The sequence below is a fragment of the Symphalangus syndactylus genome, chromosome 22 (genome assembly GCF_028878055.3).
Source record: "Symphalangus syndactylus isolate Jambi chromosome 22, NHGRI_mSymSyn1-v2.1_pri, whole genome shotgun sequence".
Lineage (NCBI taxonomy): Eukaryota > Metazoa > Chordata > Mammalia > Primates > Hylobatidae > Symphalangus > Symphalangus syndactylus.
The window spans coordinates 24,530,028-24,554,458 of record NC_072444.2 but is presented as its reverse complement, the minus strand read 5'-3'; the positions used below and the strand labels follow the sequence as shown (position 1 = coordinate 24,554,458).

At 46.9% G+C, this 24,431-nt stretch overlaps 1 protein-coding gene across 8 annotated transcripts in view; it reads left to right on the top strand.

Annotated features, from left to right (window-relative positions):
- The window catches only part of VPS13D (vacuolar protein sorting 13 homolog D), a 294,776-nt gene that overhangs the window by 125,080 nt on the left and 145,265 nt on the right, over positions 1-24,431 (top strand). For all 8 annotated transcript variants that reach the window (XM_055261411.2, XM_055261410.2, XM_055261409.2 and 5 more), the window contains 8 exons: positions 880-1,127; positions 2,800-2,991; positions 3,299-3,425; positions 5,350-5,492; positions 9,565-9,695; positions 9,917-10,092; positions 15,265-15,388; positions 16,241-16,476. In XM_055261411.2, coding sequence (XP_055117386.1) covers positions 880-1,127; positions 2,800-2,991; positions 3,299-3,425; positions 5,350-5,492; positions 9,565-9,695; positions 9,917-10,092; positions 15,265-15,388; positions 16,241-16,476 — 1,377 coding nt within the window. The remainder of the gene's footprint in view (positions 1-879; positions 1,128-2,799; positions 2,992-3,298; positions 3,426-5,349; positions 5,493-9,564; positions 9,696-9,916; positions 10,093-15,264; positions 15,389-16,240; positions 16,477-24,431) is intronic.

Genomic DNA, 24,431 nt, shown 5'->3' with positions numbered 1-24,431 from the left:
AAACTGGAAGAAACCAATCGGCTATCAAGAGGATAATGAATAAATTAACAGCGATTTATTCATATCATGGCATACTACTAGGAAGTGAAAAATTATTGAAGAGGATGTATAGAACAACATGGCTGAATCTTGTTGAGACTTCAGGTTTTAGAAGCTAGACATAGGCCGGGTGCGGTGGCTCATGCCTGTAATCCCAGCACTTTGGGAGGCCAAGGCAGGCAGATCACGAGGTCAGGAGATCAAGACCATCCTGGCTAACACGGTGAAACCCCGTCTCTACTAAAAATACAAAAAATTAGCTAGGCGCAGTGGCGATCGCCTGTAGTCCCAGCTACTTGGGAGGCTGAGGCTGGAGAATGGCGTAAACCCGGGAGGTGGAGCTTGCAGTGAGCTGAGACCGTGCCACTGCACTCCAGCCTGGGCGACAGAGCGAGACTCCATCTCAAAAAAAAAAAAAAAAAGCCAGATATAAAGAGTAGTACATACTGCATGATTCCACTTATATGCATGCAGTTCCAGAACAGACACAACTAATCCATAGTGATAAATGTTAGAAAGGGGTTGCCTGAATGATGGAGGAGAGTATTGATTGGAAAAGGACATGAGGGAACTTTCTGGAGTGAGGGAAATATCCTATAATTTATTTTGGATGGTGTTTATAGAGGTGTGTATAATTGTCAGAGCTCATCAAACTGAACATTTAAAATCTATACATACTATTGTGCATTTATATCTTAATAAATGTATTTGGATTGAAAACTGCAAATAATTTTACTCATTGAACCATCTTAATGTTATTCTTTCTCATACTTAGCTAAGGAGAAAAAATTTAAGTTCTTCATTAAGTCTGATGATTTTTATACCATTTTATCTTCATAGGTTTTGTGTGGCTATAAAGAAAGAGAATTATCCAGATTATATGCCCTCAAACATATTTTCTGACAGTGCAAAACAGATTTTCAGACAGCCTGGGCATACCATATATCTCCTGCCAACTGTGGTAATCTGCAACTTGCTACCCTGTGAACTTGATTTTTATGTTAAAGGAATGCCAATTAATGGGACGCTGAAACCTGGCAAGGAGGCAGCTCTCCACACAGCTGATACATCCCAGAACATTGAGCTGGGTAAGAATGTAGTCAGATGATCATTTGTCATAATCCTATGAAAATATCAGTGAATATTTTGTGATTATTTATTTGGTAAGCATCTTGGAGAAATTGGGGCACATATAATATCTCAGTAAGCCAGCTCAAAGGAATCAGTGCAGTTAAAAAAAATAACCTTTAGCTGGAGGCGGCAGCAGTACATGCCTGTAGTCCCATCTTCTCAGGAGGCTGAGGCGGAAAGATTGCTTGAGTCTAGAAGTTCGAGGCTTCAGTGAGCTATGCTCACGCTACTGCCCACCAGCCTGAGCAAAATAGTAAGACCCTGTCTCAAAAAAAAAAAAAAAAGAACTTATAGAAAAGGATAAGAAAAAACTTATCAAACCAAAAGGTTTACAGAGGAGGCACTCAACAGAGCCTTTTTTACACGATGTATGATTATAGGAAGTCATTTCATCTTTTTAAACTATGCTTTTCCCAAGCAAAATCTTATGCCTCTTCTCTTTTTATTGAAAGTATAAACGTTTGCTAAGCACTCACTCTATTCCAGGCATACCTGGGCTTTTTCACACATGTAATCTCATGTAATCCTTATAGAAATAGTTATTTGCCCCATTTTACTGGTGAAGAAATGGGGGTTTGGAATGCATCAAGTAATTTTCAGTTGTAAGGGTTGTTAAAAGGAAAAGTTCAGCCAAATTAAATTTAAATGAGTTTAACTGAGCAATGAACAATTTGCAAATTGGGCAGCTCCCAGAATCACAGCAGATTCAGAGAGACTCCAGGGATGCCTCGTGGTCAGAACAAATTTATAGGCCAAAAAGGAAGTGACGTACAGAAGTCAGAGGTGAAGTACAGAATCAGCTGAATTGGTTACAGGTTGGCATTTGCCTTATTTGAACACAGTTGGAACAATCAGCAGTGCATGAGTGGGTTGAAGTGTGGCCCCTGGGATTGGCCAAGACTCAGTTGTTGTTACAGGTGCATAATCCTAAATCAGGTCTTCAATCTTGTCTACCTATTAAGTTAGCTGGCAGTTCATCCACAAAGATTTATATAGAAGTACGGAGTCCTCAGGCCATATTTAGTTTGCTTTAACAGGGTGAATGAAGTCAAAATAGAGAATCATTATCATATTTGCAACACTTGAAACAAAGAGGAATGGTGATCATAGTTAACAATATTGTATGGTGTATTTCATAAGAGCTAGAAGAGAGGATTTTTAGTGTTCTAACTAGAAAACGATGAATGTTTGAGATGATGAAAATGCTAAATACCCTGATTTGATCATTTCACAATGTGTATGTGTATTGAGACATCTCACTGTACCCGCAAAGTATGTACAGTTATTATTATGTGTCGATTAAAAATTTAATTTTTTTTTTGAGGTGGAGTCTCTGTCACCCAGGGTTAGAATATCAAAATATCTAATTTATATCTAATCATATGGGTTAGGATATCAAACCCATATGATTATGCAATTTAGGCTCTCTAGTGTGACTTCCAGGCCATCTGGTTTGCTTATGTTGATCCCTACCCTAGCTAGAGGGAAAGAGCCATTCTAATGAAGATTTTTGCAGTTAGATACTTAGTTATTGGTTTTTCTAAAAGGAATCCAGTTTACTTTTGCTGTGAGCTATTTTGACAAACTATAGTGAGAACTCTGAAAGTTAATAGTTTGTATCTTCTTTAGGGGTATCACTGGAGAATTTCCCCCTCTGTAAAGAATTGCTCATTCCACCTGGAACCCAAAACTATATGGTGAGAATGCGACTCTATGACGTCAACCATCGGCAGCTGAACCTCACCATCCGGATTGTGTGTCGAGCAGAAGGATCCTTAAAGATCTTCATTTCTGCTCCATATTGGCTGATTAACAAAACAGGTACATACAGGGGCTGCTCAAATAGGTCTTTGGCGTTAGTCATGGGAATTCAGATTTATTTGCTTAGCTAACTAAATTGGGCCAATGCAAATAGATTACTTCAACAGTCTGAGCTGCTGAAACATTCCTGCTTCCATCATAAATGCTTAATCATGCTCAAAACTGTCCTTTAAGGCAAGAAACTGAGCCCACTAAATAGATTCAATTTTCACTCTTTTCCTGCTTGATGATTTTATTCGTTCACCATTTGCATCTCTTTCAGAGAGACTGGGTGGTATTGATGTAAACTTTTCTCTCCTTCCTAAAGGGTTGCCACTGATCTTCAGACAGGACAATGCCAAGACAGATGCTGCAGGCCAGTTTGAGGAGCATGAGCTGGCCCGGAGCCTGAGTCCTCTCTTATTCTGCTATGCTGACAAAGAGCAGCCAAACCTGTGAGTACAGTTATTTATGGGAAGGGGAAATAAGCTCCCAGGGAAGGGAAGAAATTAGTAAAGGCTATAATATATCCGTGTAAGTAGAAATATACTGTAGATAACAATCCTGACTTGGCAGGGGAATAGAACCATGACCTAATGGGATTTTTGGGGATCTAATTTCTGTGTTATTTGATACTGAAAATAAACTATTTGGTTGGTTTACAATGAAAGCTAGTTTTATTTTACATGCATTGAAGTAGTTTTCCTATTCATAACTCTGCCAACGAAGAGAAAGCCACGTGTTCTCCTTCTCTTCTCTGCAGTTTTTCTTCCCCTGTTAACTTTTAGCACAGGCACAGGAGCTGGCATCAGAATGGAGATAGACTGGTTCTTTGGTAAAGCCATCAACCTCATTAATCCAATCCAGGATTTGTATCACATTTGGAAATTCATCCCTTTTACTCTTGAAGTAAAATGTGCCATTTTATGGTCTCAGAGCACTCATTGCGTGTTTAAAAGCAGGGACAAAAAACAACTGTGAGGATTAGATGACATGTGCTTTTAATGTATGGTAGGAGCATTAATTCACTTTTGTTCTTGGTTTTGACATTTTGCTTTTTACAAGAGTCTTTTAATAGAGCTCTAATCAAAGATAAATGGGTGTATCCAATAGCGCTAAAATGCCATACCGTGTTATCGGTAGAATCGTGCTGACAGCTTAACAGAAAGTCTTCTGGAGTACCACACTTCAGTGGGTACTGATGTGTTTACAAGGGAAGGTTGGAGTGTAGATTAGTGTTTGAGGCATGGAAAGAGGATTGATGAGAGTTCTGGATATTGTAGGGGATGCAGCCAGCCTCTTGGCATGTGCAGCGAGCCCAGTCTCATTTTTTTCCTGAAATGATTTGGACAGTTTTAGATTTAGGACTTGACATGTGTCACACAGTGTGTTTTATCTGTGAATTCCACAGTTCCCAAAGCATTTCACATAGACCATCTCATTGGATTCTTCCCACCATCCCAATGGTTTAGACAGGGCAGGAAATATTGTTATATTTTAAGATGAGGAAACAGGCTTAGAGAGATTGCTACCTGCCCAAGTTTACATCGCTTGTTAGTGGTAGAGCTGGAACACACATTCAGGAATTATGTTGCCAAAATCCGTGACAGGACACTGGCCAACTAAACAGTGCTTTGCTATTGTAATAGTATCAGTCCGGCTGGGTGCGGTGGCTCATGCCTGTAATCCCAGCACTTTGGGAGACCAAGGCGCATCCCAAGGTCAGGGGTTTGAGACCAGCCTGGCCAACATGGTGAAACCCCGTCTCTACTAAAAATACAAAAATTAGCCGGGTGTGGTGGCACACACCTGTAGTCCCAACTACTCGGGAGGCTGAGGCAGGAGAATCATTTGAACCTGGGAGGCGGAGGTTGCAGTGAGCCTAGACTGCACCATTGCACTCCAGCCTGGGCGACAGAGCAAGATTCCGTCTCAAAAAAAAAAAAAAAAAAAAAATCAGCCCTTAGAAGTAACGCATCATACCTATATCCTCTGTACATATGCTTCTTGTGCTTTTTAAAATGAACCCTTGAACAGCAGAGTCAGGAAAGGATTAGTTTGACTTGAATCCTTGATTTTTAGGGGAATATTAGAAATTGCACCATTTTCCCATGTGTTATATTCATAGAATCCTAATGTTTTCTCCTAAAGCATTTAGTTGTAGTTTCACACACTGTTGTACTGTGGCTGCCTCTAAGATACAGCTTTAACCACTGATGAATTTTCTTACTGTGCTGGGGAATCACTTGAGAGTGAGGAAGAGAGTCAGTGGTAGAGATGGAATTTGGGTGATAACTGTATTAGTGTTTCCCAGTTAGAACAGGCAGATAAGACTTTCTTGTGGATGCATATCTACATCTTTGCTTTTCTGCCCCACAGCTGCACGATGAGAATCGGAAGGGGGATTCATCCAGAAGGCATGCCGGGCTGGTGTCAGGGCTTCTCCCTGGATGGTGGTAGTGGTGTCCGAGCTTTGAAAGTCATCCAGCAAGGAAACCGCCCAGGGCTGATCTATAACATTGGTGGGTTACATTTGGGACAGCGGGACAATCAGAATCATTGGCTGATGACCTCAGGCTTGGAGGAATGAGCTGGCCATGCATTTTGGCCTGACTATAAGTACTGATTTTCTTATTTGGCATTGGGTCAGGTATCTGTTCTCTGAATGCTACACTGATATCAACACAGATCTATTCTCCTGGGGATATGAGGAGCCACCTAAACACTGCCCTTTTGAGGTCTGTGGCTCTGTTTAATTTCAGACTCACCTGTGTCAGGAAAGTATCAGTTTGGCTTGAATCCTTGTTTTTCAGGGGAATAATAGGAACACTTAGCATGCCTTTCATCCTCCAAGTATTCCCACGCATTCATTAAAATTTGCAAGCCCTAAGAGGGTAAGAAGCATTGTTCTCCTTGAAACTGAAGGAGAGAGGTTAAGTGACCTGCCTAGATGCAAAGGGGAAGTCTGGGTCAGAAGTAGGATTAGGATTGGGGGATACAAATAAAATGCACTTGGTGGTTGTAGTAATTAAAGCAATCTCCAAACTCACTTTGCTTATGGAGATGGGAAGGGTGGAAAGGGGAGGAGAGGATACTGTACCCATCTGCCTCATAGCCACTTGAGAACACTCAAAAGATTCTCTAAAGGGTTAAGATAATTTGATTGAAATATGAATCAGGGTGAAAATTGTAGCAGCGCATCCTTTCAGTATATAATTTCCCAGCATCTCAAAGCAATGTTTAGTTTTGAACATTGGAACACCATCTACGACTGCATGGTTCTGTAGAACTTTCTGTGATGATGGAAATGTTCTATTTTGCACTATGTAGTAGTAGCCACTAGCCACATGTGGCTGCTGAGCCCTGGAGAGCACATTAGTGAGAAGTAAGGCAAGTATGGCTGAGGAATTGAATTTTTCTTTTTATTTAATTTTAATTAATTTAGGTTTAAATAGCCACATATGGCTACTGGCACCGTATTGGACAGTATGCACGTAGTAGTCATAGTTCCTTCCTAGAGCAAGGAAAAACTGATGTGATATCATTTACATATTTATCCTGAGTCCCATGGAGTATCAAAGATATGTTTAGATGTCTGAGGATTTATTAATAAAAGAATCTTCCAAGTATAGTTTCCTTTTTGGATTTTTAATTATAGGTTTGTATTCATTCTCCCTTGACATGTGAACTGTCTTCTTAAAGTTGACATTAAGATTTTTTTTTTTTTTTGAGACGGAGTCTTGCTCTGTCACCCAGGCTGGAGTGCAGTGGCGCAATCTTGGCTCACTGCAAGCTCCGCCTCCCGGGTTCACGCCATTCTCTTGCCTCAGCCTCTCCGAGTAGCTGGGACTACAGGCGCCCGCCACCACGCCCGGCTAATTTTTTTGTATTTTTAGTAGAGACGGGGTTTCACCGTGGTCTCGATCTCCTGACCTCGTGATCCACCCGCCTCAGCCTCCCAAAGTGCTGGGATTACAGGCGTGAGCCACCGCGCCCGGCTGACATTAAGATTTTTAAAAGAAATAAACTTTATTTGATCTTGCAGCACAAGATAGTTGTCTTAACTTTTTCTCACTTTTGTTTGCTCCACCCCTTGAATAGGCAAAGGCTGCTTCATGCTGAGTTTGGCTTTCTGCTGGAGTATTTTGCCCTTGATGTATTTTGCAAAGCAAGCTACCACAGGTTGACTGGAAGCTGTAGTTGGGACAAATTGGGGTGGGAGGAGCTTGTTCCTTTTAAAGCAGCTAGCACTAAGAACCACAGAATTCTTGCAGAGTCCAGTTGAGCAAACTGATCAGACATATGCAGTGATTACCCATATAAGTTGTTATGCTAGGAGCATTCACTAAAGCTCATGGCATATGTTTCGAGGGCTAAGACTGTGATTTAAGTTTTGTTGATCCACCTAGGGAAGGGATAGAGGGAGTGGGCTAAGATAGGACTTTATAATTCTTGAGGGTCATGAACTTTTGCCATATATTCCCACAAGGGAATTTGTGGAATCTCCTGCTCAAATATTTTGAAGAATAGGATAGATAACCAACTCCCTATCAGGAAAGTTTAAAGCATAGTCCAAACTGAAAAGCCAGGGACAGGCTTGCCAGGTAGCCTCACATGGATCTCCAAAAAGAATGATTTTGTGCCTGTTGATCTTATCAGCTTATTGATTTGTCAGGGGTTTCCCAGGGCAATATAAGATGTGAAGGGGGAAAGAAGCCCACCTTTTTCCAAAGATTGAGTGTCCAGAGTACCCTAGACTCTTTTTATAATATTAAATTAGATACATCTTTAGTAGTTAGACTTTCTATTAGATATCACCTAACTATGATAATGTTGATTTCTGACAATGAAAGCTTCTCTGTATGTCACAGAAAGAAATGATAGGGTATAGCTCCATATCCCAGTATTACATAGCATTTCTTAGATACAGAGTTTTAGAGAGATTTTTGTGTGTGACTTTTCTCAGTCTTTCAGGTATTTTCAAGGCTTGTGTTAAAGGAACATCAGCATTTTCAAGCCAGTTTAAGTGAATTACGGCATTAACAGATTGGAATATTTATAATTGGGATTGTGTTGAGAAATCTATGACACCCGATTGTCAAAATGCTAAGGCGGAGTTTTCTATTTTAATGGTTCTCTTGATACTTGATAACTGCTGAATGGAGTGGAGTCCTTGTATATGTCTCATCACAATACAAGCAAGCCTGATGAGGGTGCTGCTCCGGAGGCTGACTGCCTGGACTTGAATCCCAGCTATGGCACATACTAGCTGCATGACATAGAGTCAGTTACTTAGCTTTCCAAGCCTTCGTTTTCTCATCTGTAAAATGGAAATAATTAAAATATCTAACTTAGAAGGTTGTTATGAGGATTCAATGTAAAGCCTTTGGGGGAGGCCCTAGCATGTATTAAGAGATCAGTAATTATTATTATTATTGTTGTTGTTGTTGTTGTTATTTTTATTATTTCTATGATAAATATTTTTGTCAATGGGTGACCAGAGCTCAGCCCAGTACCTTGAATGTCATTGCTATATTTATTGTCTGAATGAATGAATGAATGAATTCATCCCACTGAATTTTTTATTTTTAAAAATTGTTATCAGAGTTTTTAAGATAATTCAGTGCTTTTCTATATTTGGAACCGGCTGTCTTGAGATTTCCTTTGGACTGTTTTCTTATTTTTTCCTAATATATAGTAGGCGCTGAAAAGATTATTTTTATAAATGAATACGTTCTTTTATTTATTTATTTTTTGAGACGGAGCCTCGCACTGTCACCCAGACTAGAGTGTAATGGTGCGATCTTGGCTCATTGCAACCTCCGCCTCCCGAGTTCAAGCAATTCTCTTTCTTGTCTCAGCCTCCCAAGTAGCTGAGACTACAGGTGTGTGCCACCACGCCCAGCTAATTTTTGTATTTTTAGTAGAGATGGGGTTTCACCATGTTGGCCAGGCTGGTCTCGAACTCCTGACCTCAAATGATCTACCCATCTCAGCCTCCCAAAGTGCTGGGATTACAGGCGTGAGCCACCACACCCGGCCATGAATAAGTTCTATAATACTTAGCGTTATGTTTGAGCTGGATTCTTGGGCACTGGGCTAAAATAAAATACTAGAGAAGAGTCAGTGAAGTTTAGAACATTACAGAATCCAACTAAGTAATCTGAAATTTCCACTATATCTGTGAAACTGGCAGGTTCTCCAGAAGGAAATTTTGTGTCCCAGTGTAAGCAAAAAAGTATCATGTGAAACCGTTATGAGTATTCGGCTTCATAAATGGAAACCTAAGGTATATGTGACTGGACACCTATATGTTTTAGTTGCTGTTAAATGGTACACACTGTGTGAAGAAACTAGGAATTAAGGGGATGTTGATATTGCCTCTGACCCTTTTTAAGGCCTAAATGGGAATAAGGAGTAATAATACTTTGAGTACAATTGCTGTTTTCATTACATTCCTAGAAGGTTCAATATCCTCTGGGTGATACAGTTATTTTCTCAGAGAAACTAAGTAACTGTGAAGGTTATTTTTGTCAGACCAAGAGTTTTCTCTCTTCATGGTTAATTCATAAAAGTGGTTCTTGTTATTTGTAGGTATTGATGTCAAGAAAGGCCGAGGTCGATACATTGATACCTGCATGGTCATCTTTGCCCCCCGTTACCTGTTAGATAATAAATCATCTCACAAGCTTGCATTTGCACAGAGGGAATTTGCCAGGGGACAGGTGAGCAGTTTGCTTTTGAAGGATGAGAGTGCCTATTTAATAGCACAAGTTTTAATGTCATCTTCTGTGAAGACTGTACGTTCTGTGATGCGAGTAACTGCCCTGTGCCTTTGGTACCCAGATAGCTCCTGTTAGAGGGTAAGGCTCAGAGTAGGTACTCAGTAACACTTATTGTCATGAATCGACTTGTTGACTAAAGCCTGTGATCCTATGTGTTTTAGGGAACAGCCAATCCCGAAGGTTACATTTCCACCCTTCCTGGTTCCAGTGTGGTGTTCCACTGGCCTCGGAATGACTATGATCAGCTATTGTGTGTCAGACTGATGGATGTTCCCAATTGTATTTGGTCTGGAGGCTTTGAAGTCAACAAGAATAATTCCTTCCATATCAACATGAGGTAAGTTTGAGACTCTAAATATAGACAAAAAAGTAGCCCCTGTTTGAGATGCAGTACTGTAATAACAAGTCTTTTGTAAAATGGGCACAGTTATTTCTGGCTCAGACAGAGGTCTTAGAACTTGCAAAGTCCAGGGAAGTGTGAGGGGATAATTTGATGGAATAAACTAAAGGAGGTGTTGCCCGTTTTGACCATGGTGTAATTGCTGTTGTCTGATCCAAAGAGTAACACTGAGCTCATATTTTGATTACCTGCAACTTTGAAAGGTCTGTCTGCATTTAGATGGTAAGGCTCATTATAAATATTTTTGTATATTCTGACATATTTATACAAACCCTTCTTTCATTTGATGCTGTTCTAGTAAATCATCTGGCTTTCTACACGTAATGTGGTAACACTCAGTCCTTGTTAAGAAAAATTAACCAGGCTGGGCGCAATGGCTCATGCCTGTAATCCCAGCACTTTGGGAGGCTGAGGCAGGTGGATCACGAGGTCAAGAGATCGAGACCGTCCTGGCCAACATGGTGAAACCCCGTCTCTACTAAAAATACAAAAATTAGCCAGGCGTGGTGGTGTGTGGCTGTAGTCTCAGCTACTCAGAAGGCTGAGGCAGGAGAATTGCCTGAATCCAGGAGGTGGAGGTTGCAGTGAGCTGAGATCACGCCACTGCACTCCAGTCTGGTGACAGAGTGAGACTCCATGTCAAAAAAAAAAAAAAAAAAAAAATCAGCCTTAACTAGCTCAGGATGATTTAAACTTTCTTCTTGCTTTCATCAAATACTTTTAAAAAATTATTTAAAAATGTTTTAAATTGTGGTAAAACAGATATAATATAAAATTTACTTTAACCATTTTTAAGTATACGGTTAACTGGTGTAAGTACATTTACATTATTATGGAAATAATCCCCCAAACTCTTTTCATCTTGCGAAACTGAAACTCTGTACCCGTTAAACTTAACTCCTCATTCCCATTCCCCTCAGCCCCTGGCCACCATGTTCTACTTTGTGTCTATAAATTCGACTACTCTAGGTACCTCATGTAAGTTTAATCATACAGTATTTGTCTTTTTGTGACTGGCTTATTTCACTTAGCATAATGTTGTCAATGTCCATATTAATATTTTTGTTTATTCACCTATTAATGGAAACTTGGGTTGCTTCCACCTTTGGCTATCATGAACTGCTGTGAACATAGGTGTATCCATATTGGTTCAAGACCCTGCTTTCAGTTATTTTGGGTATAGATCCAGATGTGGAATTGTTGGATCACATGATCATTCTGGTTTTAATTTTTTGTGGAACCACCATAGGTTTCCGCAGTCATTGTACCATTTTACTTTCCTGACACCAGTGCATAGGGTTCCACTTTCTCCACAACCTCACCAACACTTCTTTTCTTTGTTTTTGACACAAGCCTTAAGTGATAGTCCCGCCTCTGTATAATGGGTGTGAGGTGGTATCGCTCTGTGGTTTAGATTCTTATTTCCTTAATGATTAGTGATGTTGAGCATCTTTTCATGTGCTTTTTGACCATTTGTATATCTTCATTGGAAAAAATATCTATTCAATTCCTTTGCCAATTTTTGAATTAGGTTGTTTTTGAATTGTAGGACTTCCCATTCTAAGCGTTTTGTAGTTTTAGCTCTTACTTCTAGGTCTTTGATTCGTTTTGGGTTAATGTTTGTGTATGGCGTAAGGTGAGGGTCCAGCTTCATTTTTTGGTATGTGGATATTTGGTTTTCTCAACACCGTTTATTTAAAAGACTCTCCTTTCGCATTTAATGATCTTGGTACTATTGTTGAAAATCATTTGACCCTACAGGTGGAAGTTTATTTCTGGGCTCTCTAATCTATTCCATTGGTCTATATGTCTTTATGCCAGTACCACCCTGTTTTGATTATAGTTGCTTTGTATTACATTTTGGAATAAGGAAATGTGAGACCTCCAACTTTGTTTTTCTTTTTCAAGGTTGTTTTCTCTATTCAGAGTTCCTTAGATCCATATGAATTTCAAGATGGATTTTTCTGTTTCTGTAAAAAATGCCATTGGGATGTTGATAGGGATTGCATTAAGTCCATAGGGTTTTGTAGTATTGACATCTTAAAAATTATGTTTTCCAGTCCCTGAACATGGGAAGTATTTTCAGTTGTGTCTTTAATTTCTTTCATCAGGCCGGGCGTGGTGGCTCATGCCTATAATCCCAGCACTTTGGGAGGCCTAGGTGGGTGGATCACAAGGTCAGGAGTTCCAGACCAGCCTGACCAACACGGTGAAACCCCATCTCTACTGAAAATACAAAAATTAGCCAGGCATGGTAGTGTGCACCTGTAATCCCAGCTACTCAGGAGGCTGAGGCAGGAGAATCACTTGAACCCAGGAGGCGGAGGTTGCAGTGACCCGAGATTGTGCCATTGCACTCCAGCCTGGGTGACAGAGTGAGACTCTGTCTCAAAAAAAAAAAAAAAAAAAAAAAAAAAAAAAAAAAAATTCTTTCATCAAATGCTTTTGAAGTTAAAGAATCTGAAATCAGTGCTATTTCAACATGTTCAGAAGCAAAATTTAATCTTTTCTACTTTATGGTCAGCTCTCTATTGAGAACACTATCACAAAGGAACAGAAATATGATAATTTAACAATAGATGTTCCAAAATAGTTCTTAAAATAGTGGGTTTTTGTTTTTTTTTGTTGTTGTTGGAAATAGAGTCTTGCTTTATTGCCCAGGCTTGAGTGCAGTGGTGCAATCATAGTTCACTGTGACTTTGAACACCTATGCTCAAGTGACGCTGCTGCCTACTGAGTAGCTAGGACTACGGGCATGCACCACCATGCCTGGCTAATTAAAAAGAAAAAAATAGAAAAAAGTAGAGACAAGGTCTCACTATGTTGCCCAGGCTGGTCTGGAACTTCTGGTCTCAAGTGATCCTCCTGCCCTGGCCTCCCAAAGTGCTAGGATTATAGGCGTGAGCCACCATACCTGGCCCCAAAATAGTATTTCTATTTGACTTTTAAATGTATTATGTGATTCAGTAGTGAGCCCTTCTTAATTATACTTTGCCCTGGCCTTTTTTAGTGTGAATTGGATCTGGATATAGTGGTTTTTAGCCTATGTTTTTAGGAGCTGTTGGGTTTTAAGGAGGTGACTCTTGTGCCCAAGGGAGCCTACTGGGTTGGGCTCTAGCACTCTCATCCCTATCTCAACCAGCACTTTTGTCTGTTAGCATAATATGTTCCCCGTAAGATTTTATTTGGGTGAAGGAGTGGGGAGGGAAAAGGGATTCTATAGCTAAAACCACCATTGTTTTGTATATTCCCTGGGTAGAGGCATCCCCTATCTGTTGTGTGAGAATTGGAAGCCGGTTTGGAGGAGGAGGATGATTTGTGTAATTTTTGTTAATCCTTTTAAAATGGTTTGTTATAACGGGCAGTCCTAAACTACTGCGAACAGACCTATGCCATCTATTTCATTTACTTTCCTCACCTTTTCATTTGGAAACAATTTAAACTATAGGACAGTTACAAAAGTAGTAAATGAATATCCCTATATCTTTTACCTAGATTTACCAGTTTTCAGCATGTTGCTACATGTTGCTTCTCTCTTCACATACATGAACACACATTTTCCTTCCTGAGCTATTTGAAAGTAAATTAAAGTCATCATGATACTTAAGCCATAAAAACTTCACTTATCACCTAAAAATAGGGACATTTTTCTAATTAAATATAATACTATTATCACATACTGATGAAATTTAACCTTGATATGTTTTCTAATAAATAGTTTTCATAGACTGAATGAATGACTAAAATGTCCTTCATAGCAACTCCCTTCCCATTGATCTAGGATCCAGTCAAGGATCATTTATTTTACTTGCTACGTGTATTCTCTTGTCTTCGTTAATCTAGAGTAGTCCCACTTTGCCCATTTTGTCTTTAGTGACATTGACATTTTTGAAGACTCCAAGCTAGTTTCTTGTAGAATGTCCTATTTTCTGCATTTGGGCAGTGATTTCCAGTCTGTAGATTTGGGTCAAATATTTTCGATAACTATACTACCTATGTGATGCTGTGTGTTTCCCACCGGGTCACATCAGGATGTCTGTGATGTCTGTTGGTTTCATTATTGGTGGTGATAAGTTGTTCATCACCTGGTTAAGGTGGTGTCCAGCAAGCCTCTTTTTTGTGAAGTTTCCTTTGTTCTTTGTAAATAAGAATAATCCTGTTGAGGGAATAATTTAAGACTAAGTGAATATTCTGTTTCCCAAAAACCTTTCATTCAATGATTTAGTGGTTCTTGAATCACTTATTACATTGGTGGTTGCAATGAATTTTTTTTTTTGGAGACGGAGTCTTGCTCAGTCACCCAGGCTGGAGCGCGATCTCGGCTCCCTGCAAGCTCCGCCTCCCAGGTTCACACCATTCTCCTGCCTCAGCCTCCTGAGTAGCTGGGACTACAGGTGCCTGCCACTATGCCTCGCTAATATTTTTGTATTTTTAGTAGAGACGTGGTTTCACCATGTTAGCCAGGATGGTCTCGGTCTCCTGACCTTGTGATCCACCCGTCTCGGCCTCCCAAAGTGCTGGGATTGCAGGCGTGAGCCACCACACCTGGCTGCAATGCAGATTTTTAAAAATTAATTATTTTATTTTTATTTTTAATTGAGATGAAGTCTCACCACGTTGCCCAGGCTGGTCTGAAACTCCTGGACTAAAGTGATCCTCCCACCTTGGCCTCCCAAAGTGCTGGGATTACAGGTGTGAGCCACCATGCCCAGCCAGAAATGCTGATTTTTAATTCTTTAATTTCCTCTACATTTATTCTCTGTTATTTTTCTGTTAAGGTAAACTTTCCATTCCCTTCAGCGATTTATCTAATTAAATATAATACTATACATACATACACGTACATTACATCCATCCATCCTCTTCTTTACAGCAGAATATCAGCGTATAAATGTTGAGGAAATGGGAGAATTAGAAAATCACCATTTTGTAATCATATTACCAATTTCTACTTTTTTCAGATGATGAAAGAACACACAATGGGCTGTAAGTTCAGTGGTATTGACTGAGGCCCAAACAGTGTTGTGATTGTCAGAAATATGAGAAGTAAGTGGATGGCATCTTGTCTCCTACATTTTATGTAGCCTCTTTTGTTTCCTTGTCCTGCAGGGATACCTTGGGAAAATGCTTCTTCCTACGAGTGGAAATTACTCTCCGAGGAGCTACATACAGGATCTCATTTAGTGACACAGATCAGTTACCTCCTCCTTTCCGAATTGACAACTTTTCTAAGGTATCAAGTGGAGTTGAGAGCCGTGACTGTTTCATGTGTGGGAGGGTGGAGTGTGTACTGCCCTTGACACAATGGTACAATACATTTTCAACTTGGGTTTAAAGGAAGCTGTATGGATAGGTTCTTTATATCTGGACAAGCCTAGAAACCCTTACCGTTAAGAGGTGTTTTCTGCTGGTTGTTTTGATTGCTGGGCAGCCTTGTCCAGGCAGAAGTAATCTTTTAGCCCCCAGATTTATTTATTTTGACTAGAGTGGTTGGTTGACGCTGTGCCTTCTGTAGACATCCTGTTCAAACAGAGAAAGACATCGGCTTGTCAGTGACAATGGGAATGGGCAACTCTGCTGTTGCTTAGTTACAGTGAGCATTTTAATAAATTTTTCAAGAAAGTCAATATGGAAATCATTAGATTCTATTTTAATTATGCTTTCAAATAATAATAGGTCTTATATGTGATGATCTGTAGCCAAATTCCAAAATTCTTATTTTTTTCTGTATTCAAAATATATCATAGGGGGTTTGGGCTAGAAAGATGCCATTGGAAGGATAGAATTGCTCCCCTTAGATATTTGACTTGGCAAAGCGTTTAAAGCCTTTCATTCAATAGGATATGTGTGTGTGTGTGTGTGTGTGTGTGTGTAGCACATGTCCTTTAATTGGTGAGTTTTTTTGGAATGTGTGAGATGATTAGAAACATTCAAAAGGTGAGATGATGAATTTCACTGGGGCTTATTCCCTGTGTAAGATTCATTTAGGAAGGATTTGGAACTTAAACCTAGAAAGCACTGACTCACTTTTCAGTAACCCCACTCTGAATGAAAGTCCTCTTTGTCCTCTCTGCCATCACTCTAGGTCCCGGTTGTCTTTACTCAGCATGGCGTAGCTGAACCCAGGCTCCGGACTGAAGTGAAGCCCATGACTTCATTGGATTATGCCTGGGACGAACCCACCTTGCCACCTTTTATCACTCTGACTGTTAAAGGGGCAGGGTCCTCCGAGATCAACTGCAACATGAATGATTTCCAGGATAATCGGCAGCTTTATTATGAAAATTTCATTTACATTGCTGCTACATATACGTTCTCTGGGTAATTCTTGATTAAATTACTGTTCTTTTAAAGCAGAAGGTTCTAATTATTAGCAGGCTTTAAATGTTAAGCAGTTTCTTAGGAGACCAAAGTACAAAAGAAGATTCTTTCATTCTTTACCAAATCCTGGGCTCAGTGTCTATCTTAAGAGGTCATGTAATTTAAACTCTTGACTTTTGGCTAGATTAAAATTTATCCAGAGAGTCAAGACCCTTCTTGTGTTAAAGATCTCTCCCAAGAATTCATTCTAGTATTTAAATTTTCTTTTTGCTACTTATTAGTCTGTTTTGCCTGTTTCCTCTTTTGAAACTGACCAATCTTCATCATAATTATACAAGTCATCATTCTCACTCTCCTCCCACCATCCCATTGAGAATGCTGATTAAGCAGACACCTAAGGGTCTGTCTTAATATTCACCTAAAGCCAAATATAGTAGCTTAATTTCACAGAAATTCCATTGCCTTAGAATTATAATCTTCACTGTCGTTTGACTAGTTCTATTTAGAAAAGTCAGATGAAGAATATTGAGCTTATTTTAATTCTGTTAGATTGCCACGCAGAGATTCAAAACACTGGGCTTTCAGAAAGTAATCATTCTACCAGCATATAAATATAGCTTATTGTTTCTGTGCTGAAATAACAGGGCCAATTTTAAAGTGTATCTGTGAAGAAATGGAAAATAGCTTAATCTTTAACATTACAAATATAAATCACCTGATGAATAGGGTGTTTAAAGTCACATTCCTTTCCAAAATGTTCGGAACATTTTTGCATATGAATAAGATTTTTATACATGCCTGGGGCCCAGAAAATAATCTCTGGGTTTTTGCATTATCTCTCTCATCTGCTTAGAGTCCAGATTTCACTAGTAATAATTGAATCTGCAGAGAAGGACCATTCTTTCTTTGTCTGTTGATGTTCCCTTTGGTAACGATGGTGCTAGGATGTTTATCTTGTTGTAATTGAGTCAATATGTTTGTTTGTTGTTAATTTGTTTTTAAAGATTATGGCACTTAACAGTGGGACATACTTAAGGTTTAATGCCTGAAAAACCGAATCCAAATCTGGTTGTTAGTCATGTTTTTCTCCTTATGTTCTATAAATTCCAGTAGTTACTAAGCTCTTTAACTGAAGAATCCTAGTGGAGGATTATGGGCTTAATGGGTTGAACCGATACGGAAGACATAAAAAGAGAAGCTCTTGTAATCTTGGTGTGCAGAATCTAACAGCAGAATTAGAATAATCTTGCTGTGCTAAGAGGTTGAACCATCTTTTGGAGTATATTAGATAATTATTTGCATTCTTGGAATAAATGATGAAGAAGAATAGTTTTTTTAAAATTTTGTTTTTGAGGTGAAACATAACGTAAAAGCATTTTAAAGTGAACAGTTCAGTGGCATTTGGTACATTCATAATGTTGTGCCACCGCCACCTCTTCCTAGTTCAGAGCATTTTTATCACCCCAAAAAGAAACCAAAACCTGTTGAGCAGTCACTCCCCATTCCTCCCTGTCTCCAGCCACAGGAAACCACCCATCTGCTTTTGGTCTCTATGGGTTGACCTATTCTGGACATTCACAGAAATGGAATCATAGGAGTGACCTTTTTTGTCTGGATTCTTTCACTTAGCATAAAGTTTCTGAGGTTTATACACATTGTAGCATGTGTCAATGCTTCATTCTTTTTTTTTTTTTTTTTTTTTTTTTTTTTTTTGAGACCAAGTTTTGCTCTTGTTTCCCAGGCTGGAGTGCAGTGGTGTGATCTCAGCTCACTGCAACCTCCACCTCCTGGGTTCAAGCGATTCTCCTGCCTCAGCCTCCTGAGTAGCTGGGATTACAGGTGCACGCCACCACGCCTGGCTAATTTTTTTGTATTTTTATTTTTTATTTTTTTTTTTTTTATTATAAAGTTCTGTTTATTTCATCATGAACAAGAATGATATGGCCTCTGACCTCATGGAGTAGTCTGTGGACCGACAGTGGAATTAGCAGAGAAATTTATAATTTTACTGATGAAAAAAAAAAAAACAACTAAACTCTAGTATGTGACATGAATCAGGCATTATCTATTTGCTTTCACATTTATTCAAATACATTCTTTTAAATTTTTTTTTTTTTTTTTTTTTTTTTGGATCAGTGATAATAACTCAATCCTCTATTTGACAAAGAAGAGGGAGAAGGAAGAGGAAGAAAAAGAAAGTGGGATAAAGGATCAGAAAGGGAGGAAAATAGAAAAAATTAGAGTATGACTCCAGGGTAGACCTGTTTTGTTGTCACTGAGTTGGTTGGTTGGTTTGTCTGTTGTATTCTTCATGTTTCGCCAAGTTGGCCAGACTGGTCTCGAACTCCTAGCCCGAAGTGATCAACCCGCCTCGCCCCCCAGAGTGCCGGGACCACAGGCGTGAGCCACCACGTCCAGCCCCCACATTGCTTCTGGCCTCTGTGGTAGACCTCCCAGACGGAGCGGCCAGGCAGAGGAGCTCCTCACTTCTACCCAGACACGGGGCGGCCGGGCAGAGGAGCTCCTCACTTCCCAGACGGGGCGGCCAGGCAGAGACGCTCCTCACTTCTTCCCAGACGATAGGTGGCCGGGCAGAGGCGCTCCTCACTTCCCAGACGATAGGTGGTCGGGCAGAGGCGCTCCTCACTTCCCAGACGATGGGTGGCCGGGCAGAGGCGCTCCTCACTTCCCAGACGATGGGTGGCCAGGCAGAGGCGCTCCTCACCTCCCAGACGATGGGTGGCCGGGCAGAGGCGCTCCTCGCCTCCCAGACGATGGGTGGCCGGGCAGAGGCGCTCCTCACTTCTTCCCGGACGGGGCGGCCGGGCAGAGGCGCTCCTCACTTCTTCCCGGACGGGGCGGCCGGGCAGAGGCGCTCCTCACTTCTTCCCGGACGGGGCGGCCGGGCAGAGGCGCTCCTCACTTCTTCCCGGACGGGGCGCCCGGGCAGAGGCGCTCCTCACTTCCCAGACAATGGGTGGCCGGGCAGAGGCACTCCTCACTTCCCAGATGGGGCGGCCGGGCAGAGGCTCTCCTCACTTCCCAGACGGGGCGGCCGGGCAGAGGCGCTCCTCACTTCCCAGACGGTGGGTGGCCAGGCAGAGGCGCTCCTCACTTCTTCCCGGATGGGGCGGCCGGGCAGAGGCACTCCTCACTTCTTCCCGGATGGGGCGGCCGGGCAGAGGCGCTCCTCATTTCTTCCCGGACGGGGCGGCTGGGCAGAGGCGCTCCTCACTTCCCAGACGGGGCGGCCGGGCAGAGGCGCTCCTCACTTCTTCCTGGACGGGGCGCCCGGGCAGAGGCGCTCCTCATTTCTTCCCGGACGGGGCGGCCGGGTAGAGGCGCTCCTCACTTCCCAGACGGGGCGGCCGGGCAGAGGCGCTCCTCACTTCTTCCCGGACGGGGCGGCCGGGCAGAGGCACTCCTCACTTCTTCCTGGACGGGGCGCCCGGGCAGAGGCGCTCCTCATTTCTTCCCGGACGGGGCGGCCGGGTAGAGGCGCTCCTCACTTCCCAGACGGGGCGGCCGGGCAGAGGCGCTCCTCACTTCTTCCCGGACGGGGCGGCCGGGCAGAGGCACTCCTCACTTCTTCCCGGACGGGGCGGCCGGGCAGAGGCGCTCCTCACTTCTTCCCGGACGGGGCGGCCGGGCAGAGGTGCTCCTCACTTCTTCCCGGATGGGGCGGCCGGGCAGAGGCGCTCCTCACTTCTTCCCGGACGGGGCGCCTGGGCAGAGGCGCTCCTCACTTCTTCCCGGACGGGGCGGCCGGGCAGAGGCGCTCCTCACTTCTTCCCGGACGGGGCGGCCGGGCAGAGGCGCTGCTCACTTCCCAGACGGGGCGGCCGGGCAGAGTCACTCCTCACTTCCCAGACGGGGCGGCCGGGCAGAGGCGCTCCTCACTTCCCGGACGGGGCGGCCGGGCAGAGGCGCTCCTCACTTCCCAGACGGGGCGGCCGGGCAGAGGCGCTCCTCACTTCCCAGACGGTGGGTGGCCGGGCAGAGGCACTCCTCACTTCTTCCCGGATGGGGCGGCCGGGCAGAGGCGCTCCTCACTTCTTCCCGGATGGGGCGGCCGGGCAGAGGCGCTCCTCACTTCTTCCCGGACGGGGCGGCCGGGCAGAGGCGCTCCTCATTTCTTCCCGGACGGGGCGGCCGAGCAGAGGCGCTCCTCACTTCCCAGACGGGGCAGCCGGGCAGAGGCGCTCCTCACTTCTTCCCGGACGGGGCGGCCGGTCAGAGGCGCTCCTCACTTCTTCCCGGATGGGGCGGCCGGGCAGAGGCGCTCCTCACTTCCTCCCGGACGGGGCGGCCGGGCAGAGGCGCTCCTCACTTCCTCCCGGACAGGGCGTTCGGGCAGAGGCGCTCCTCACCTCCCAGACGATGGGAGGCGGGGCAGAGGCGCTCCTCACTTCCCAGACGGGGCGGCCGGGCAGAGGCGCTCCTCACTTCCCAGACGGTGGGTGGCCGGGCAGAGGCGCTCCTCACTTCCCAGACGGTGGGTGGCCGGGCAGAGGCGCTCCTCACTTCGCAGACGGTGGGTGGCCGGGCAGAGGCGCTCCTCACTTCCCAGACGGTGGGTGGCCGGGCAGAGGCGCTCCTCACTTCCCAGACGGTGGGTGGCCGGGCAGAGGCGCTCCTCACTTCCCAGACGGTGGGTGGCCGGGCAGAGGCGCTCCTCACTTCCCAGACGGTGGGTGGCCGGGCAGAGGCGCTCCTCACTTCCCAGACGGGGCGGCCGGGCAGAGGCGCTCCTCACTTCCCAGACGGGGCGGCCGGGCAGAGGCGCTTCTCACTTCCCAGACGGTGGGCGGCCGGGCAGAGGCGCTCCTCACTTCCCAGACGGGGCAGCTGGGCAGAGGCGCTCCTCACTTCTTCCCAGACGGGGCGGCCGGTCAGAGGCGCTCCTCACTTCTTCCCGGATGGGGCGGCCGGGCAGAGGCGCTCCTCACTTCCTCCCGGACGGGGCGGCCGGGCAGAGGCGCTCCTCACTTCCTCCCGGACAGGGCGTTCGGGCAGAGGCGCTCCTCACCTCCCAGACGATGGGAGGCCGGGCAGAGGCGCTCCTCACTTCCCAGACGGGGCGGCCGGGCAGAGGCGCTCCTCACTTCCCAGACGGTGGGTGGCCGGGCAGAGGCGCTCCTCACTTCCCAGACGGTGGGTGGCCGGGCAGAGGCGCTCCTCACTTCGCAGACGGTGGGTGGCCGGGCAGAGGCGCTCCTCACTTCCCAGACGGTGGGTGGCCGGGCAGAGGCGCTCCTCACTTCCCAGACGGTGGGTGGCCGGGCAGAGGCACTCCTCACTTCCTAGATGGGGCGGCCGGGCAGAGGCGCTCCTCACTTCCCAGACGGGGTGGCCGGGCAGAGGCGCTCCTCACTTCCCAGATGGTGGGTGGCCGGGCAGAGGCGCTCCTCACTTCCCAGACGGTGGGTGGCCGGGCAGAGGCGCTCCTCACTTCTTCCCGGATGGGGCGGCCGGGCAGAGGCGCTCCTCACTTCTTCCCGGACGGGGCGGCCGGGCAGAGGCGCTCCTCACTTTCCAGACAGGGCGGCCGGGCAGAGGCGCTCCTCACTTCTTCCCGGAAGGGGCGGCCGGGCAGAGACGCTCCTCACTTCTTCCCGGACGGGGCGGCCGGGCAGAGGCGCTCCTCACTTCTTCCCGGACGGGGCGGCCGGGCAGAGGCGCTCCTCACTTCTTCCCGGACGGGGCGGCCGGGCAGAGGCGCTCCTCACTTCTTCCCGGACGGGACGCCCGGGCAGAGGCGCTCCTCACTTCCCAGACAATGGGTGGCCGGGCAGAGGCACTCCTCACTTCCCAGATGGGGCGGCCGGGCAGAGGCTCTCCTCACTTCCCAGACGGGGCGGCCGGGCAGAGGCGCTCCTCACTTCCCAGACAGTGGGTGGCCAGGCAGAGGCGCTCCTCACTTCTTCCCGGATGGGGCGGCCGGGCAGAGGCACTCCTCACTTCTTCCCGGATGGGGCGGCCGGGCAGAGGCGCTCCTCATTTCTTCCCGGACGGGGCGGCTGGGCAGAGGCGCTCCTCACTTCCCAGACGGGGCGGCCGGGCAGAGGCGCTCCTCACTTCTTCCTGGACGGGGCGCCCGGGCAGAGGCGCTCCTCATTTCTTCCCGGACGGGGCGGCCGGGTAGAGGCGCTCCTCACTTCCCAGACGGGGCGGCCGGGCAGAGGCGCTCCTCACTTCTTCCCGGATGGGGCGGCCGGGCAGAGGCACTCCTCACTTCTTCCCGGACGGGGCGGCCGGGCAGAGGCGCTCCTCACTTCTTCCCGGACGGGGCGGCCGGGCAGAGGCGCTCCTCACTTCTTCCCGGACGGGGCGGCCGGGCAGAGGCGCTCCTCACTTCTTCCCGGATGGGGCGGCCGGGCAGAGGCGCTCCTCACTTCTTCCCGGACGGGGCGCCTGGGCAGAGGCGCTCCTCACTTCTTCCCGGACGGGGCGGCCGGGCAGAGGCGCTCCTCACTTCTTCCCGGACGGGGCGGCCGGGCAGAGGCGCTGCTCACTTCCCAGACGGGGCGGCCGGGCAGAGTCACTCCTCACTTCCCAGACGGGGCGGCCGGGCAGAGGCGCTCCTCACTTCCCAGACGGGGCGGCCGGGCAGAGGCGCTCCTCACTTCCCAGACGGGGCGGCCGGGCAGAGGCGCTCCTCACTTCCCAGACGGTGGGTGGCCGGGCAGAGGCACTCCTCACTTCTTCCCGGATGGGGCGGCCAGGCAGAGGCGCTCCTCACTTCTTCCCGGATGGGGCGGCCGGGCAGAGGCGCTCCTCATTTCTTCCCGGACGGGGCGGCCGGGCAGAGGCGCTCCTCACTTCCCAGACGGGGCAGCCGGGCAGAGGCGCTCCTCACTTCTTCCCAGACGGGGCGGCCGGTCAGAGGCGCTCCTCACTTCTTCCCGGATGGGGCGGTCGGGCAGAGGCGCTCCTCACTTCCTCCCGGACGGGGCGGCCGGGCAGAGGCGCTCCTCACTTCCTCCCGGACAGGGCGTTCGGGCAGAGGCGCTCCTCACCTCCCAGACGATGGGAGGCCGGGCAGAGGCGCTCCTCACTTCCCAGACGGGGCGGCCGGGCAGAGGCGCTCCTCACTTCCCAGACGGTGGGTGGCCGGGCAGAGGCGCTCCTCACTTCCCAGACGGTGGGTGGCCGGGCAGAGGCGCTCCTCACTTCGCAGACGGTGGGTGGCCGGGCAGAGGCGCTCCTCACTTCCCAGACGGTGGGTGGCCGGGCAGAGGCGCTCCTCACTTCCCAGACGGTGGGTGGCCGGGCAGAGGCGCTCCTCACTTCCCAGACGGTGGGTGGCCGGGCAGAGGCGCTCCTCACTTCCCAGACGGTGGGTGGCCGGGCAGAGGCGCTCCTCACTTCCCAGACGGGGCGGCCGGGCAGAGGCGCTCCTCACTTCCCAGACGGGGCGGCCGGGCAGAGGCGCTTCTCACTTCCCAGACGGTGGGCGGCCGGGCAGAGGCGCTCCTCACTTCCCAGACGGGGCAGCCGGGCAGAGGCACTCCTCACTTCTTCCCGGACGGGGCGGCCGGTCAGAGGCGCTCCTCACTTCTTCCCGGATGGGGCGGCCGGGCAGAGGCGCTCCTCACTTCCTCCCGGACGGGGCGGCCAGGCAGAGGCGCTCCTCACTTCCTCCCGGACAGGGCGTTCGGGCAGAGGTGCTCCTCACCTCCCAGACGATGGGAGGCCGGGCAGAGGCGCTCCTCACTTCCCAGACGGGGCGGCCGGGCAGAGGCGCTCCTCACTTCCCAGACGGTGGGTGGCCGGGCAGAGGCGCTCCTCACTTCCCAGACGGTGGGTGGCCGGGCAGAGGCGCTCCTCACTTCGCAGACGGTGGGTGGCCGGGCAGAGGCGCTCCTCACTTCGCAGACGGTGGGTGGCCGGGCAGAGGCGCTCCTCACTTCCCAGACGGTGGGTGGCCGGGCAGAGGCGCTCCTCACTTCCCA